We start from the raw sequence: 19,414 nt of genomic DNA, 5'->3' as shown, positions 1-19,414 counted from the left end.
GAAATGAAATCAGATAAAAGAATGTTACATCTGTGATTTCTTGAGAAATAAGTGGGGCAATTCTAAGAAAGGAAGCTCTTGGGATTGTCAGCAGTAAGTCATCTCTTGTCAGAAAAAATGGCAAAAGATAATAAAATAAATTTTTTTACATTATTTGAAAACCAATAGTAAATTGAGAAAATAAGGTTAAAATTTGGAGAAATTTTTTTTTTTTTACTGGGGTTCATTGCTTGAGTAATATTTAAAGGAGGATAACATTAGTTCATATGCAAGTTCATCGGGACCATGAAACATTATCGTAATAGAGGGTGGTATTATGTTGGATATCGTAGTAGCGAGAGTTCACTGTATATAGGAAAATAATAAAGATTAATGAAAAGAGAATAAGAAAAATTATTAAAATAAAATATTTTTTTTTATTTTTCTTTATTATGAAAAATAAAGAAAAATTTAAAAAAATATTTTATTTTAATAATTTTTCTTCTCTTTTCATTAATCTTTATTATTTTACATGTTTTCTCTATATTTTTAACTTGTTTTTTGAGTTCTTTATGCTTGCAGCTTAGGCGCAGTAAATAAAACTAATTGATTTTCTTAGTTTCTCTTTTTTTTCTTTTTATCCTTTTTATCTTTATTGTGCTATATATGTAAGGAAATAAAAAGAGAAAGATCATATGATTAAAACATATTTGCAGTTTTTCTTTTTGAAACACAAATGTCACTTTAACAGGTTTATTGGGTAATACCTAATAATAATAATTAGAATAACAATACCCCATTAGGGTTTATCATGAAAAACTTCAATATGGGGAATACCAGGCAAGTGTCGATCTGGCAATGGCACTTTACCTTAGAAATCCGCAGAGTAGAGAATATCAGGAGAGTATGATGGAGAATGTTTTCAATTTTAAAAAAGTATTATTTTTTTTCGAAGTTAATCCTAGCAGTTCATTTGAATCAGATGGTTCTGGTTTTGAATACGGGATAAATTAGATTCGTTGTTGATTATCAAATCCGTTCATTGAACTAAATCAGCTATTTCTAACCAACAATTGATTTAATTCAGTTGATTGATGTATATTTAAATATGTTGCAGAAATGTGTTTATTCAAATCACATGTTAACGATTCATTTTGTCTATTTCTAATACCATATAATTGCTCTACAAATGTTCAGAAAACTGTACACGATTAATGTGTAATGATTTGCATGTTTTTAGGTCAAATGCTTATTCACTGGCTATGTTCAGCTTTCCCTGATGATCATTATCTCCGTTTTCTACTCTCCAAGCAAGATCTCAAGATCCTTGCGGCTCAATTTTGCACCAATCTGCTTGCTGCTGGTGTTCTTAGGCAAATTGAAGATGAGAATGCCCCCTTAGCCAATCTCTTTCGGGTAACTGTTACATTGCATATTCATCTATTTTATCAGTTTCTTACACTAAAAAGGGACATCAATGCAAACAAAATGTTGCATTGATGTTTATTTTTAGGGCAACAGTTATAAATATATTTTGAAACATTCTTATATATCTTGCACTGGTCTGGTGTTCTTTGACTGAATGAATATGAGAATACCACCGTAACCCAATTTTGTTTTTAAATGTTTGTTGTTACATTACACATCAGTATGAATTAATATATTTTTGTACTAATTAAGGAACATCAATACAATTAAAATGTTGCATCACTTCGTAGTGTCAGGCATTGAAAATGAACACAAATTTCTTCGAAAAGCTCTCTTTTAAAACATAAGTTAAATTTAAAATCATCTAATTTTTATATCAAATGTTTAGTACATCATAAAGTATCAAAAAAATATTTTGTTTTATAAAAGCTGATTATAAGTTCAAATTAAATTAATTAGATTGTTGGTGTAGGATGTAAATCACAGGGATGCAAAAAATTAGTACTCATTTACAAATTGTCTAAACTCTGTGAGTTTGTGTGTAATTTAATTATAAATTTGACAAATTTTGAAACTGACAATTGAAAAAAAAATTCTAGAAAGTTCTCAATTTGTAAAATATGGTGTATAATTAATTTGAAATTTTTTACTTTGATGCCAGACATTAAATATTTGAGATCGGATGTAAGTTCTTCAGCTTTGATATTAGTTAATAATAACAATTATAAATGCTGAAAACTATTTTAATCTTTATATTAATACTATTACCATTATTTTTCCATTAAATAGCATCTTATAATTTAAATTTTCTTCAATTTCTCATTGGAATAGGTTGATCAATGTCTTTTCGGCAGTTGGATCATTTTCCATCTTGTGAAACTTGCAAATTGATGAGGCAAAAAGAAATAATGAACACTTATCACTACTAAAATATAAATATTAATGATAAATATAATTTAATGTATTAAAATTCGTTTAAAGCCCTAACTATGTCTTCGCTTGCATTAGCGAGGTTTGGTACTTACATTTGAATGTTTATGGTAATTCTTTAGCAAGCATTCAAACTAACCTAAGTTTAAGCATGTGGTTAAACTAAAGAACAGTTTATGTAGGTAAGTTGCTTTTCTCGAAGAAAAAAAAACGAAAAATAAATAACTACGGAATATTCCACAAAAAAAAAACAAAAAAAAAAACATTTTGCTCCAAATGAACGCTATTTAAGCTCTTCTAAGCAAAATGATTGATTAAAAATCCTCTAAATTAAGAAAATGTATATGTTTTAAAATATTCTTAAAAAATTAAAATTGGGTTGCTTACCTAAGAAAATAAATAGATATATTTCATTAATCAATTTTAAGTTCATAATATAAATATAACTTTGGGTACTTATTAAAGCAGATTTTATTAGGCTGCTGACGTGAAATACATTATTCTAAATTGATTAACCTAAATGAATATTTGGATGGTTTCTCTTCATATTTCACATAATTTTAAAAAAAAGAAAATTTAAAAAAATATTAGTTGGAAGTAGATGAAAACAAATGTAATGAAAAGAAGGCAGTGGTGTCAGACATAAAAATAATTAATTTGCAATAAAAATAAATATTTTTTTCAAAATCAAAATGGATTATACAAATGAGACTTAGAATTTTGGCTTTAAACAGAAAAAAAAAATTTATGTTAAATCTTAGTGGCACAGTACAATTAATTGTGTATTTTGGTGTCGAACAGTAATCATCAAAAGTGCATTTTGGAAAATTTTTCTGCAAGTTAAAATGTGAAATGTTTCTACACATTTGTGCAAGGTAATCTGTTTTGTTACAGTTTACTTTAAACATTATTTATTCCATTTTCGGTTATTAGAGTTAATTTTTCAAAAAAAACTTTACTTGTTAGAGATTTACTTACCGTGGTTTAAAAATTTCAAATGTTCTGGCCCTTCATTTTACAGCCCATAGCTTATTAAAAACTCATATTAATAAGTTAAAAATCATTATTCCTAAATTGCAATTTTTTTTACCTCGAAAATGATACCTTGTTTGCTTAAAAATATTAAGTTTAAAATGTTGGTATCTGGTTAACTTTACCGTGGAATTGCTCAGCAGAATTATTTTCCATTGTAGCTTTCTTATATATTTCCACCTATAAACGTGCTGCTGGTGTTATGCTGTTTTTAGGCAAAATGAAGAGGAAAAATGCCCCTTAAGACAACCTTTTTTGTATAAATGTATGTTAGGTTCATACCTATGTTGTTGATATCATATATTTTTAAACTTATGATACTTTGAAGAAAATAAATTTAAACTCACCCTTTGATACTTTGATGTGTGTGACTTTGAACTCATGTTGTATATTATTTTAAATTAATTGAAGATTGTAAATAAAAATGTTATTATATTTGTTTAGCCTGACCTGATGTATTATTGGACTCATTCAGAATCTCAGCCTTCGAGTGTTCCTCCTCCTGGAAAATTATCTCCTACGGTTTGGCCTACGCCCACAATACCTGAAGTACCTGAACACAGACAGTATTCTGAAACTGGTAATGGTTCTATGCAAAATAAGATAATAGCCCCTTATTGTTTAAAGTGTCAAATATAATCTCAAATCAGTCAAACGTCTCCTCATAAAGCTTACCGAGAACAGCCCATTGTGGGTCAGGGGGCATGGAGATTGAAGCTTTACTGTATCGAGACCAATGGCATGATGGTGGCAGTGTGTTCAGTATTGCACAGTGACTGCTTTTAGGTTTCTGATAGGTTTCAGCCTCCCTGACCTATCCGTCTGACTGGTTGGACTTCAATCTGCCATAAAGATTCAAGTCAGTGCTTTCACCACTGAATCAGTGCAGCTAAATGAATTACGATTGATGATTTAATATTTTTAAAATACTTATCTAGGGATTGTAAAACTCAATCCTTATCCCCGGCTTCAGTTATAGGCAGTTGGGTGGGTAGAATTCGGTGTCGTTAAATGCTTTATTTTTCCTTCAAAATATTCACTTTTTTACTTTTTGATCTGGTATGTATTTCTCGAAAAATCTTCATTTTAAACAATTTAAACAATATTTCATTTTTTGGTTAAGCTTCCTTTGTGAACCATAATGCAAAACCCCATAAATCAAATGTAGATACTTCTTTCTGAAAAATCGAAATTTACAATAAAAAATTGGGGTTCCTATTTAAAGTTTTGAAGTTGACTTAAGGGGTGAAACGTTTAAGTCGAGTACGGTATCATTAGATTGCTTTTTGTAAAATAATAAATAAATGTTATTTTCTTTTTGGTCAAATGTGTATTTCTCAAGACCTTCTGGAATTTTTTGGACATCCTGTACACAACAGTTTTGAATATCTCCGTTATATTTCATGAATATTGAAAATTAAAATTTGCCGAGTGTTAAAAAGTACTTCAGTTTATCATATAAAGGTAACATCTTACTTTTTCAAACAATTCTGTTTTATATGTCCTTCATAGTAAACCCGAAAATAACCACTGGCCACTTGCTATTTGGCGAATTAACAAAAAAAAAAAGTAACAGCTTCAATTAAATTAACAACCGGCTACTTTTTTCAAAATATTTGTTAAATGATAAAAGTACATCAATGCGAAAAGACTCTGGAAAACAAAATTTTCATTAAAATGCCCAATGCCTCCATTCAAAATTTTGATCTTTCAGAATCCATCAATTAGTAATGAAAGGATGCAATTAGTAATGTAATATTTTTAATTCTCACAAAAAAAAAAAAAAAAAAAATAAGTGTTGAATTTATGATGTAATTTTTTTTATAGTTTTTCCAAACCATATTTTAAAACATTAGTTAACAAATTATTTTTAGTTGATAATAAGATAAATATGATAGGCTAAATACATTTTTATTTGAAGTGTACATTTTTAAAGGCATCTGGAAATAGATAAAAATTTCATTGCTTGTCATTTTCTTATTGGAATGATTTTATATACAATGACTAAGAAAGTGTATAGTTAAAAATTGCTTCTTTCTGGTTTTTAAAGGTTTACAGATGCAATATTTGATAAATAAATATTAATCTTTGTTCTTCTGTTTTTTGCAGAATTACAGAATATTATCTTAAATATGAAGAAAGAACATAGAGATACCATTGACAAAATCCAAGTAAGATAGTTCTGTATATTCTTTTATAAGAATAACTTTAAACATTGCACCCATTTAAAAATTTTCATAAAAATGATATTTTCAGAAGGAGCGGGAAATAGCTCTTTTTAACCTCCGTGGAGAACAAGCTTCCAAGATGAACGAATACGAGAAAAAAGTCACTCGATTGGAACGAGAAGTTGAGAAGTATCAAACACTCGCCGCAATCGAAGAATTGACAAGAAAGGCCAAACGAGATCTGGATACGAGTCCTCTTTCACCTTCGCTAGATTTGAAATCATTCCTTACATCAGCTGTTCCCATACCCGAATCGCTCGTTCCGCGATCACGTTACTGCCAAACTGAGCCATTCTATTTATCTTCTGTGACAGTTCAGACTGATTCTTCTATGATGGTCGATGCTGGTTCATCTCCCATCAAAGAACTTTTGTCTGGATTAAATCAAAAATCTGCCAAGCCCTTGGTTCAGACAGTTTCCCCACTTCCTCAGCAAACAAATGCTGAGGAAGCTTCAGAACTGGTTTCTGTTATTCCTGAAAATGTTCCTGCTGACAAGTCTGAAGAATTAAGTGTTTCCTCATCACCTAGTTCATCTGAAGTCACTAATTGCCAAGGTACTTTTTCCTTGTTATTGATTTACGAACAATTTGCCCTAAGTCTTATTTTTTTGTTATAAAAATATTTGATGTAAAATAAGCATGTTACGTTATGTTGAGACATATTGCTGACAAAATAAATATTGTATCCCAAAAAATTCATATTTGTCTATCATATATCAAATACTTTTACAAAAAAATACAATTGTTGTATTAGCCATCTCTGAAAGGCTAAACTAAGTCTATATGAACTAGCAAATTGCCAATGTACTTTTTTTTTGTTATTGCTACAAATTAAGTATTGAAAACCCTTACCAAATACCTCATGAGTCATAATCGCCAAAGTAGTTTTACCTTTATAATAATATAAATTAAAAAATTAAATTAACTTTATATAGATCACGTGAACTTACTAATTGTCAAGGTTCTTTTTTTCTTGTTATTAATACAAATAAAAATACAAAATTAAATTTTTTAGTTTACCTGAGAACTTTGTAATCGCCACATTATTTTTCTCTTTGTTATTGATATAACTAAAAGCTCTAAATGAACACTATTAAGTTCAACTGAACTCGCTAATTGCCATTTTTTCCTTGCTATTGATACAATTAAAAGTACTGAAGTAACATTATCCAGCTCATCAGAGTCACTAATTACGAAACTTATATTTTCCTTTTCTTAAATACTAATACATGATGTCTACATCTGTCATGCGTTACAACTACATTTGGCAGGAATTAGTATTAGTGAGTTAATTAGATATATTAACTAAACATAACCACAATAGTCGATGCTTTAGTTGGGCTAATATAATTGATTCTGATTCTTGTAAAACTTTTCATTCAATCATTCTGTTTGCTAATTTCTTTTGCTTTTGCTTTAGATATAATTCATATCATTATTTAATTTTGTTATCTCAAATACTTAGTATTGTTCGAGTTGGGCATTGTCTGGTATGCCATTTAACCATTTTTCATGCTTTACAATACATACTTATAATTATATTTTCAACTTTTTTTTTTCTTTTGCATTTATCTCAGTTTATATGTTTTCTATTTTGCAGTTACACAAACCTCATCAGTTCCTGTAAGTAGTTCAACACTGTCACCATCATGTCCTATAACAAGTATCCCTTCTCCTCCACCACCACCACCCTTACCAGATACCTCAAGTCTAATGCCAATTTCACCTGTACCACCTCATCATCTACCTCCTTTAAGCAAAACCATTCCACCACCACCTCCCCCTCCACCACCTGCCCCATCAATTGGAAGTAATATACCACCACCTCCTCCTTTACCACCAATTGGTGGGATTCCACCTCCTCCGCCTCCTCCACCACTCCCAATGGGTGGCATACCTCCTCCTCCGCCGCCGCCGCCGCCACCAATGGGTGATATACCTCCTCCACCACCGCCACCTCCCATGGGTGGTATACCTCCTCCACCACCACTACCATCTATGGGTGGCATTCCACCTCCACCACCTTTACCAACACTTGGAATGCCACCTCCTCCACCACCACCTCCTGGAGCAGCGACAAGTGGTGTTCCCGTTTCACCATCTCCTTTACCTCCACCACCTGTTGGTGGTTGGTATGGTGCTTACCAGCAAGGTAATATATGAAAATTTCATTGATAATTTCTTGTAAAAATATGGTATTTATATTGCTGAGGGTGGCCACAGAACAGGGGAAATCGGAGAGAACAGGAAAAAGTCATAGAATTTTATAAGTCTTGAAAAATCAGGGAATTTATTTAAAACTAGTTGGTTCCACTCCCTGTTTGCTGATGATTGCTAAGCTATCTTAATATGGTTTGCTTTACAAACCATGCCCACTTCGCTCCCTACTAAGTTTTAAGAATTTAGATTAAATCAGTTATTAAAATCTTAAAAATTAGTTCTTAAAAAATTAAAAAATTTTGACAATAAATTCTTTGAATAAAAGAATTTTAAATTGAAATAAATGGCATGCAATAGAAAAACTTACAGAAACACAAAAAAAAATTATGCTTTTAAAAAACAATTACTATTAAAATTTCACAACTTTGTTAAAACACAATAATAAATTTTTGAAATTTGAGCTATCTCTGTTATAGCTGCCAAAAGACCAAACTATTAAGAAGTTCAGTTAAAAAAAATTACATGCAATAGAAAAACTTAAAAAACTAAGCATTAATGATTCTTTTAAAATACATAACAGCACGACTTATGCTCACTTTTCAATGAATAACAATGAATAAAATTATTATTGAACATGCATAAGTATAATAAAAACATAAAACAGAACACTTTGTACATTTGTATGAACTTTTTGCTTTTAACCTTTCAATTCTTCTACATATAACTCAGTTTGTTTCAGCTTTTTGCTGCCCATAGGAGGAAAAAAAAGTGTTAATTCAGAAATTTGTAAACATATGCACTTATGTGTTCATGCTTATGACGGTCCACATGCTTAATATTTCAAATCTTTGTTGTCAATGTGAAAAAAAATGCACTTTCTTTGTTGCTGTCAATATAAATTTTTTATTTTTAATTCTTTTTGTTTTTGCAGACTTTACGACTTAAAATGTTCTATGTTTTTTTAGTGTCCTATATTGTCTTCTATTGTAAAATTACAAGTTAAAACATTTTAAAGTTTTGATATTTTTTCTCTTTGAGTACAAACAGTATACCCCTATGTAGCAGTCATATGTAGATCATAACCACCAATACAGGTCAGTGTCTCTAAAGGTCCATGCATTAGTATAGGATTTGTAACATAGTTTCATTAATTTTCATGTAATTAATTTTCATTTTAAAATATTCTTGATTAAATAAACTCATTAAAATATTTTATTATTTTTAATTTTAAAAAAAGTGTCTATGTAAATCCAGATAAATTAAATTAGATTTAACAGAATTATGATTAAGTACAAAAAATTTTATTTTAATTAAAATGTGGGTAAAAGTGAGGAAAAAAAATTACTTACATTTGCAGTCAATCTGAGCAGCTGGTTAAACGTTACAATAAAGGGAAAAAGTACTCAGAGTCAATTGACATAATGAATGAATGTTCTGCTATCAAGGTGTAAATGATCACATATTACTATCTATAATTTTCAATTGCCCTGTTTTGATTATTAAGTTCGTCCTATTTCCTTATTCTCTTGTTATAGCACATTTCAATGAAGAACTTAATTTGATTTTGTTTTATATCCATAATTTTTTTTGGTCCAAATATTGCAGTTCAATAAATATATATTAGAATTCTATTTAATTTCTTATGTTTAATGGAATATGTTTGTCTTATCTTAGCTCGTAAACCTGCAATAAGTCCTAAAGTGCCCATGAAGCCTCTCTATTGGACTAGAATTCAAGTGCAAGAACCAGTTGAAACAATTCCAGAGTAAGTGTGAGTCAAATCTTTCGAAAATTAATTTTCTATTTTGTAATATTATGTATAGACGTAGTAGGCTCCTTATTATCTGGCTCATTACTATCTGGCCTGTTAAAAAATGAAATATAGGAATCAGTCATTTGTAAAACTCTTCACAACTAGGTAAAATGATGCATGCTAAAGCTCTTGTCTATACATTTCATAAATACATAAATATTCCTGTTCATCACAATTGGAACATAGGGCTGCTATCATAGCTTACCATCTCACTCTTTTTGTGGCCAGATATTTTCCATCTCTTTATGTCTTTCCTATTGTTTTCAATCGCCCTGCGCCAAGTATTTTTAGGTCTTCCTCTTTTTCTATTGCCCTCAGGGTTCCAATCAAAAACTTGTTTTACTTTAGATTTTTCAGGTTTGTGTAGAACATGACCAATGATTTTCCATCTACATTTTTTTATTTTTACATCAGTTTCTGTTTTGTTTTTCAGATCAATCAGTTTCTGTTTTGTTCAATCAGTTTCTGATTTCTGCGTTACAAATTTTATGGGACCACTTAATAGGCGAGATTCTTTTTAAACAGTTGTTAATAAGTACTCTTGAAGTTTTACATGTTATTTTTATTGCAGTATACCCTGTCTCAAATCCATATAATAGGAGACAGATTTAACATTAGTATTAAAAATTCTAATTTTTGTTGAATTTGTTATGTTTTTGTTTTCCAGAATTTATTGAGAATACCGTAATTGATTCGGGCTTTGTTTAATCTATTTAATATATATTCATCAATTACTACATTGTTGTTAAGTATACTTCCAAGATATTTGTAACTGCTATCCTCCTCAAGTTTATTATTTTCTTAGAATATGTCCTTTAAATGCTTAGGATTATTTTCAAAATTTTAGTTGACAATAAGTCTTATTTTCTTTACCTCTGTGTTTAAAATGTTTGTTTGCATGTTTTGAAGGCTGTTGATCAGTAAACTTAAGTCGTGTGCAAAATTAAAATCAATAAGATACTCAGCAAGGTTCCATCTTATACCCCTTTTATTCTCTGATACTATCTTCATAAACAAGTCAATAGCAATTAAAAAGGTTGTTGGAGAAAGTATACAACCCTGTCTAACACCAGAATCAACCTTGAAGGATTCTGGTTGTTGGCTGGCATGAATAAATCTTATTTTTAATTTTTATATAGATGTCTAATAATGTTTACAAAACATTTGAGATTCCCATGCTAGTTCAACAACTTCCAGAGTGTTTTACTGTGTAAACTGTCCTAAGCCTTTTCAAAATCTGTGAAATTTAAGTTTTTTGTTGATTGCCATTCAATAGATTGTTCGACTATAATCCTTTAACAATCTTTGCAATCCTCCTTTGTATTTTTATAATTTTTCCACTTTTTATTATATTTTTCTAGAAATGTTTTATTTACAAATGTTTTATTATATGTTTTTCCAAAATCTGCAAATAAAACTTCAATACCTGTATTGAAAAAGATTGAGCTCAGTTGCTGACAATTTGGATTTGTCAATATTACTTGTTAAGATTAGAGGAATTTTAATTGATTAGTTTTTATAAAGCTTTAAATTTTGTCTGTTAAACTGAAGTTTTGAAATCCAGTTTTGTTTTTAAGTCTTTCGTATTTTTGTGTTTGAAGGAACTCTTTTATGTTTGAAAGAACATTAAATATTACTATCAGACTTTTATCAAGTTGTACAAAACAAAAGTATTGAATTATAAATTAAAATAAGAAGTAGATTTTTACCTGAAAAATAAATTTTTTTGCACCAGTGGTGAGTTAAATTTCACAGAAATGAAGAAATTAGGTTTTTTTAACAAGAGAAAAGTGTTTTAAAAGCATGCAAATTTTTTACGAAAATTGTCCCCAAAAAAATGACAACTAATATATTTTAGTTCATAGGCCGCATGTGGCCCACGGGCCACCAGTTGGTAACCACTGTTTTAAAGCATCAATTTTTTTCCATAAACTAAATTTAATTTTGGAAAGGTATGTCCTCTATTAATTTTCTGAAGATGCAAAGGGATCTCCAGATAAAATCAAGTGTAATTAAACTCTCTTTATTACTCTTTTTAAACTAAGAAGTTCCCCCAGGTGGGAGTTTCCCTCCCCCCTCCAGTTGAGAACACTCTACTCCACTCTAACCACTCTACTCACTCCACTCTAGACAGATATACTTGATTTTAGGAGTAAATGTGAACTAAACATTCTGTATAAAAGCTTTGAGTAAAAAAATTGTTAGTTTCTTTTCTTTTTGTTTTGTTTCTTAAAATGTCATTTAACGTTAAATCCATTTGAGCAATAATTCAGGAGATAGTGTAAATTAAGTTTTTTATATGTTGGAAGTTTTGAATAAAATCATGTTTTGGAATTTCATAAAAACATTCACAACATGTTGTTAAAACTTTTTTAATAATAACCAATTGTGAAAGTTAAAAAGTATATTTATTGTTGTTTAATGTATCTTGGTGAACAAATACTAAGTTTACATAAATTTATGTATTGTACATAAATAAATAGCATATCATTAAAACACAATTGTAAATGATTTCTATTTTCTTATATCTTGTGTGTTATTAAAAAATATATTTCACTGAACTTCTAAAGCCACAATGGATGGATTTGGATTTTTAGTGAAAAATATGAATTATTTAATGATCAAAATATGTAAAAAAAAAAAACATTCGTTAATATTTTAAAAAAAAGTGACATATAAATCAAAAAGACCTTATTACTTTTGTTCAAATAGTGTATATTAGTTAAAAGATATTAGCTAAGATTTTTATATAGATCTTTAGAAGTAGTATTTTTTACAGATTCTTTTATTAATCTTTTTTTTAAAAAAACAATCTGTTGTGTTAAAATTTGTTGATTTTTTCTAATTGTTTACTTGAAAGGAGTAAAACTAGTTTGTGGCAAAAGCTAGAAGAAGTTAGCACAACTGATTTGGATGAATTTGTGGAACTTTTCTCCCGCCAAACACCTGAAAGAAAACAGCCTTCAAAAATTAAAACTAAAAAGGACAAGTCCAAAGAAGTAATATTAACTCTTGTATTTTTTAACTTTATATTTATATATACATAAAGCTCTTGAACTGTAGTGATTGAATGTTTTCGTTTATTTGGAAAAGTACAAAACATAATCTGGGGTTTACTAACAAAAATTTTTAAGAAATTGATTTATCTCAACTTTACATTATTTTCAATGCAAAATTATATGCAGTTGGACCTGTTTATCTCGAATCTCACGGAAAAAGGTGAAAAATTTAAGATAAAGAGGTTTCAAGTTATACAGGTACTTTGAAAAAATTAAATTTAATTAAGAAATTCTAGTGCTTTAATTGTTTTTTGTAGAAAAATACAGGCATTTCTGTAAATTAATTATACCTCATACATCTATTTACATAACATTTTTTTAATATACATTTAACACTGAAAAAAAATTTTCACAATTTTTTGACGTCTGTCCTTCTTTGTTTTGATATTATTCTTTTAAGGTTAAAAAAAGCAGCAAAAAATAGCATAGTCAACATTTTCCTGGGATTCAAAAATAGTTTGTAAGAGTTCTACATCTTTTTTTACCTCTTTTGCACTTACCTTTGGTTCATCCAAATGATCTTCAGCTTCTTCCACTTCATCTGATATTCTATTGACGTTATCTAAGATTTCCACGTCTGTTAATGTTCCGCATGTTGCCAGGCAGTTGTCCACTTGTAAAAAATCTTCAAAATTTATTTCAACATTAAATCCTAATTTTATTGCATTCCATTCCTGCAAATCTGGCACTGCATTTCCAGCGTCAACAGTTTCTTCTTCTTTACTGATGCTTTCAACCTCTTGTTCATCATCTTCAAAGCTATTCTTAAAACCAACCTTTTTAAAACCATTTTGAATTGTTTTTCGAGACACATTTCTCCAGGCATAAGTCATTCTGATAGCATCTAGCACATTTATTTTTCAAAGAGAACTTTTTTTCATCAATGACATGTACAAGTTTGCATTCCAACTGTTTTCTACGGTGCACTTTAAAATTCCTAATTATCCTTTGATCCATTGGTTGCAATTTTGAGGTGAAAATTAATATCTATTCCTAGCTTTTTTACCTACGTTGAAAAACTAACCCCTGCTGATCATTCCATCCTACTCATCAACCCCTCACTTAATGCCAGAATCATTGCATTCCTTTCTAGTTAAGGAAGTGCAGGGTTAGTGTTTGAAATTCCCTGAACACCGCCAACCTGTTCATCCCTACTTCCTGTGGATTTACGAAATTCATCTCTGTTTGCAAGTTCTACTGATAAAGAAAGTTTTGACATTTGTCTTTTATTATTTGAAATTCGAGAAACCAAGATTTTGAGAAAAGAAATTCCGACATAAACATGGAAAATACATTGATTTTAGGCAGCAAATGTAGGAAATTTTAGAAATTTTGAGATATAGAGGTTTTTGATATAAAGAGATTCAAGATAAACAGGTTGAAGATTAACAGGTTCAACTGTATTTGGCTTAAAAAATTGTAAATAAATCTGGTGAAAAGTTATTCGTATATCATCAGTATAGACAAATTTCTTATGTAAAATTAGTTTAGAATTTTAATGACCTTTCATTTCTAAATTTCTGATCTTTTTCTCAATTTAGTGTTTAATATACAGGGTTATTCATAATTCCCTCCGCCTGTAAACGCCATTTTTCTTTACTACAACTGGCTTCCGTGGTACATGTAACTGCCATCTACCGGCAGCTGCTTAAATTAAAACTTGAATACTTTCGAAATAATTTCATATGTTCTTTTTTGCCATATTTGTCTTCGTTTTTTTACTATAACGCTTCAAAACCCCGGAGGGATTTATGAATAACCCTGTATTGAAACATAAAGAAATTAATCTAACTTTTACTGAACTTCATATTTCTTTTTAAATTTATTTTTATTTTTTATAAATCTGTGCATTGTAATTTAATCATTAGTATCTCACTAATGATCAAGATTCATAATTTTCAAGCTAATTAATTTTTTATTGCTAATAATTTATTGTTTCTTTATTCTCTAATGTAGTTTTTATTTTGGATTTTTTATTATTTTTTATCTGGGGTATTTAAATTTTTATACTTTTTTTAATGATGTGACTTAACAGAAAAATAGTGAAATGCAATATATCTATGTCTGCTGAATTGTTCATGTACAATTTATTTCAGTGTTTTATTTGTGAGGGTAGTATGAAATTTATTATTATTGGCAGGTTGCGAAGCTTCTAGATCAGAAAAGATCACAAAATGTTGGCATTTTAATATCAAGTCTTCGCATCGAAATAGCTGATGTTGAAAATGGTAAGCTCATGAATGTTCTTTTTATTAATTCATTTTACTTATTTTTAAATTCTCTTCTCACTCATATTGAAATTTATACAAATATTTTATTATTTCTAGCTGTCTATAACTTTGATACTTCAACTTTAGATTTAGATGCGCTTCAAGCTATTTATGAAATTGTAAGTTTTCTTTGCTATGTATAATGAACTTCTTTATTTTAATTTTGTGTGTAACTCTATTGTATTTAACTTTTTCCCCTTTATTTATTATTTTTTTATTTAGCGGCCAACATCTGAAGAACTGCAGCTAATCAAAAATCATCTGGATTTGAAAAATGACATCCCATTGGATAAACCTGAACAGTAAGATTACTTTAGGGGATGTCCGTAAATGATATCACAATTTTTTGCCATGTTTTTGACCGTCTCATAACATGTTTCACATTGCCTTGTCGCATGCAGTGGCATAGTTTTGATGTTAGAGGGGGTTTTATCTCCTTATATATATATACCCCAAACCCTCCCCAAAATACGCCCCTGGTCACATGTTACCCTAAATTCTATGAACAAATCCTTTAGTTCAGATGCATAACGTATGTTAATAGATCAGCATTTCCCAATTTTTTTTCGTTGCGTAACCCTAAATAGACAACCATCTATTGGCTGAAGCACAACTTTATAACTAAATAAAGTTTATTGATGTAATTGTGAATGTTAGAACCTATAAAAAATATGTTTAAAATATTTAGTTAGAGAAATAAAGATTTTTCATCAGTTTATCAATTATAATTTTAAATTAGTTTTCATTTTAAATTTTCAGACCTTGTTCTGTATCTAGTCTAGTTATGAATTAGTTTGGTGTACATACATGAATGAATAAATTATGAAAAATTATGATTTACTCAGAGATGAAAATTGCTGTTGGAAATGTTTAATAGGGAAACTTATTTCTTTATTAAAGAATTATTATTAATATATTTATGGTTGTAAATAAAGCATCAGAAATAATATATATAAAAGGGCAACACCAGTGTCCCATTTAAAAAAGCTTAAAAAAATTCCCTAAAAATATTTCATTTATGGCCAATAATGTCCTCACAATAATTTTCTACCCAGAAAGCTCCAAATACCTATTATAATTTTGATTATCCTGTATTTTTCTCAAGTAAACTTAATAAATCAATGTTTTTATTTGTCATGTACATTTTGAAATCCATCTTTGTAGGTTTTTATATGATTTATCTAAAATACCTGAATATGCAGAGAGAGTCTCCTGTATTATGTTCCAAGCTGCCTTTTCTGAAACAATATCTTCAATTGAAAACAGACTCAACAACCTGAAAATGACATGTGAAGTATGATTTTTACTTGATTCCTTTCATTTTTCTTTTCTCTTTATTATTGTTTTTTTTAAGTTTCATAAATTTTTATCAATGTTCAGATTAGAGCTATTGAATTGTATAACGATTTTTTATGTCTACTAGTATACATAATGTAATATAATAGTGGTATTATTGTATATCGATCACTGTTTTATTATAACAAATATTTATCAAAATATCAGACCGATTTTAAAAAACTATATTGTTTATTTTCCAGAATTATAAAAATGTATAATGTATAAAATTATTAAAATAAAATTTATTAATTGAATAAATATTCATTACTTAATTAGCCAATAGTAGTATAACATATAATACATCAATTAGTAATGTAACATATAATGCTCAGATTATGTTTACATTTCCTTTTTCCCATGTTCAGATTCGAGCTATTGCTTTGCATAACTATTATTTTATGTCTACTGGCATATATTGTGTAATATAATAGTTTTAGTATTGTATATTGAATATTGTTTTATAACTATAATAGATATTTATCAAAATATCAGATTTAAAAAACTAGGTATTTTCTAATATTATAAAAATGTATAATTGTATAATACTTGAAATTATATATATAATAAAAAACAATTTAAAATTATCTGAATAAAGAGGCATTACTCAATTAGTTAATAAAAATAATATTGCATTTAATTTTTACTTATGTTAATTATTATCTTAATATTCCATTTAAAAAGTAAACTATAATCTTTAATAAACTTCTTTGACCTTTACTGTAGTAGTCAAATTGTTAGAATTATTGAATTAAAATCAAATAAAAAATGTAACTTAGCATAAAGCATAAACATGTTTAACAATAACTATGTAAAAAAAGAAATCCGTGTTATAGTATTTTGGTAGAAATTAGAATTTATTAATTATTATTTGTTGGCTGAATGGGCTATTCAGCCAAACTACAATTTGTTGCATTCAGCAATAACTCAAGTTTATTGCTAAAGTAAATGTTGTCTTCATTTAAAAATGGAAAGCCTTTCTTCACTTTTATTTCACATTAATTAAAACTTGTACAATGAAATCTCATTAGTAAAAAATCATACAATAATAATCATGAAATATAACTCTTCATTTAACAAACATATTGTTTAATGTTGATATAAAATTAGACACATTAGATATTGTGATACTAATTTTTTTAACTAATTAATGTTTCAGTTTTTGATGACAGATGCGGACATACAAAAAGTGTTTGGAATAATTCTCACTTTAGGAAATTACATGAATGGAGGTAATTATTCTATTTCTATAATTTTATTCTAATCTAATACTATTCTAATAATTGTCTTATTTTCAGCAAGTATGTGATAAAATCTGTAGTATTTTATTTATTAACTCACGTGTATTTTGTAAAACCTCAATAGGGACAGTAATTTTCATTTTTTTTAAACATTTCTTTGTATTTAAAAATTAAATTCTCATGTTTCTCTCTCAGGCATGACCACTCTCTGTTCCACAGTAAAATGGTCATTCATGAAGGTTGGTTGTTCTTAGAGGTTACCTCCATCGACTTCAAAATGTTATTGAGGGTACAGGATTTTTTGCGAACAATTTTAATTTTAGTCGTTGTTTCTTTCTTGGGGCAGAAATGCCACTTGTGTTGGCGTCGCGAAAACCAAATCGAGAAATAACACTTAGCCTCAATGAAAACTACCCCTATTTTTGTATGCAAACAAATGTACCAATTATGAATGATAGAACTATTTTAAATGAATAAACAATTATGTTTTTTTATTTAAGTTTGTATTTAATTTTACATCATAAAAATTAGTTAACTTCAAAATATGAGAAGAGGTTTGTTTTAACTTTTTTTCTAATTCAACTTTCAACTCTAAAAATAAATCATTGATAGCATTGTCTTTAGTGCACTATTACTGCAACATAAGGTTGTCAATTTCTTCCAGACATCATCAAATAGAGCTCTCTAAATAAAAACCACTCTCAAATATTTTGAATTCATATAAAACTACTATTTTTTTCTTAATATTTTTTGTTTTCATATTTTTTCATGTTTCATTATTTGACCTTTCCCGCATTTTGTGCAGAGATTTGCCTGCTCACTGGAAAAGGTTTTGGTGGACTCTCCTAAAAGGTTTCTTCAATACAAAGTCTATGAAAAAAATTCTGTGTCTCCCAAAAGTGGTCGTAAATAGAGGTGGTCTTTTCTGGAAGTTTCACTTTATCAGCTTGCGTCACCGCTGGTAGAAAACGGACACAAAAAATCTGGCTCCATATCTTTTCATTGATTGAGTTTTATTTATCCACTCAGTAACTTGTATAAAAACTAGAGATTAGTTCAGGCTTGCTTTTGGATGTATGAGCCCGGCCCAAGCATAAAGAATTTTAATCTAAACTCAAAATATATAAGCTTACTTAGAGCCTGAGCTATATATTAGAGGAAAGCCAAATTTTGCAGTCTTGCCATTGGCTTCTTATGCCTAATTAAGGAAATTAGTAATTAATAGCTTTTTTTATCACAATTAATAAATAAATTTTGCATTTTTTTATGCTTAATAACTCTAACAATCATTTGTTTTAAGATAGTAAAAAAATTTATAAAAATTTTATCATTGAATTGGAGCCAACAAAACCTTAACTTTTTTTCTGTACCTGAGCTTGCATTGGGCTCAGGTTGAGCTTGTCTCATCTCTAGTAACAAGTGGTGTATGCATACTCACATCAAAGAAAAGGAATGGGGTTATGCTCCATAAACTTAACATCACTTGTTTGCAGGGTGTGGTAAAAACCCAGACAGAGCTATTGCATCTTAGAATAGAAAATAACTAAATTTGCTTCAATTTGTGTGTTTATTTCTTTTTAATGACCATTTAAATTATAAAATATATCTCTTTCTCTATATATTGTTTTTTGTATTTTTTTTTTTTTTTTTTTTTTTTTTNCTTTTCTTTTTCTTTCTTTTTTTTTTTTTTTTTTTTTTTTTTTTTTTTTGGCTTTGCTTTTCGGCGATCTGCTGTTTTAGAGCTGTTTAAGGAAGTATAATGTAAAATCTTTCATTTGACTGTGCACAAGTGTTTGTACTCTGTAAATAAATCGCTTCACAGTAATAGGATAGATTTAAATATCGAAGACTTGCAGCCCATTTCTGAACATTTTAATCGAAACCAATAAATCTATTCATTTACTACAACTATTAAAGTCTACTTTTAGTATTATTTA

At 28.6% G+C, this 19,414-nt stretch overlaps 1 protein-coding gene across 3 annotated transcripts in view; it reads left to right on the top strand.

Annotated features, from left to right (window-relative positions):
- The window catches only part of LOC107455371 (formin-2), a 64,456-nt gene that overhangs the window by 22,854 nt on the left and 22,188 nt on the right, over window positions 1-19,414 (top strand). For all 3 annotated transcript variants that reach the window (XM_016072918.4, XM_016072909.3, XM_016072943.4), the window contains exons 2-13: window positions 1,220-1,395; window positions 3,814-3,949; window positions 5,479-5,540; window positions 5,626-6,154; window positions 7,200-7,751; window positions 9,434-9,524; window positions 12,433-12,571; window positions 14,772-14,859; window positions 14,959-15,020; window positions 15,124-15,203; window positions 16,066-16,195; window positions 17,396-17,468. In XM_016072918.4, the coding sequence (XP_015928404.1) occupies window positions 1,220-1,395; window positions 3,814-3,949; window positions 5,479-5,540; window positions 5,626-6,154; window positions 7,200-7,751; window positions 9,434-9,524; window positions 12,433-12,571; window positions 14,772-14,859; window positions 14,959-15,020; window positions 15,124-15,203; window positions 16,066-16,195; window positions 17,396-17,468 (2,118 nt within the window). The remainder of the gene's footprint in view (window positions 1-1,219; window positions 1,396-3,813; window positions 3,950-5,478; window positions 5,541-5,625; window positions 6,155-7,199; window positions 7,752-9,433; window positions 9,525-12,432; window positions 12,572-14,771; window positions 14,860-14,958; window positions 15,021-15,123; window positions 15,204-16,065; window positions 16,196-17,395; window positions 17,469-19,414) is intronic.

Source organism: Parasteatoda tepidariorum, chromosome 6, assembly GCF_043381705.1.
Source record: "Parasteatoda tepidariorum isolate YZ-2023 chromosome 6, CAS_Ptep_4.0, whole genome shotgun sequence".
In the NCBI taxonomy this organism is placed as follows: Eukaryota; Metazoa; Arthropoda; class Arachnida; order Araneae; family Theridiidae; genus Parasteatoda; species Parasteatoda tepidariorum.
This window is presented reverse-complemented; position numbering and strand designations above follow the sequence as displayed.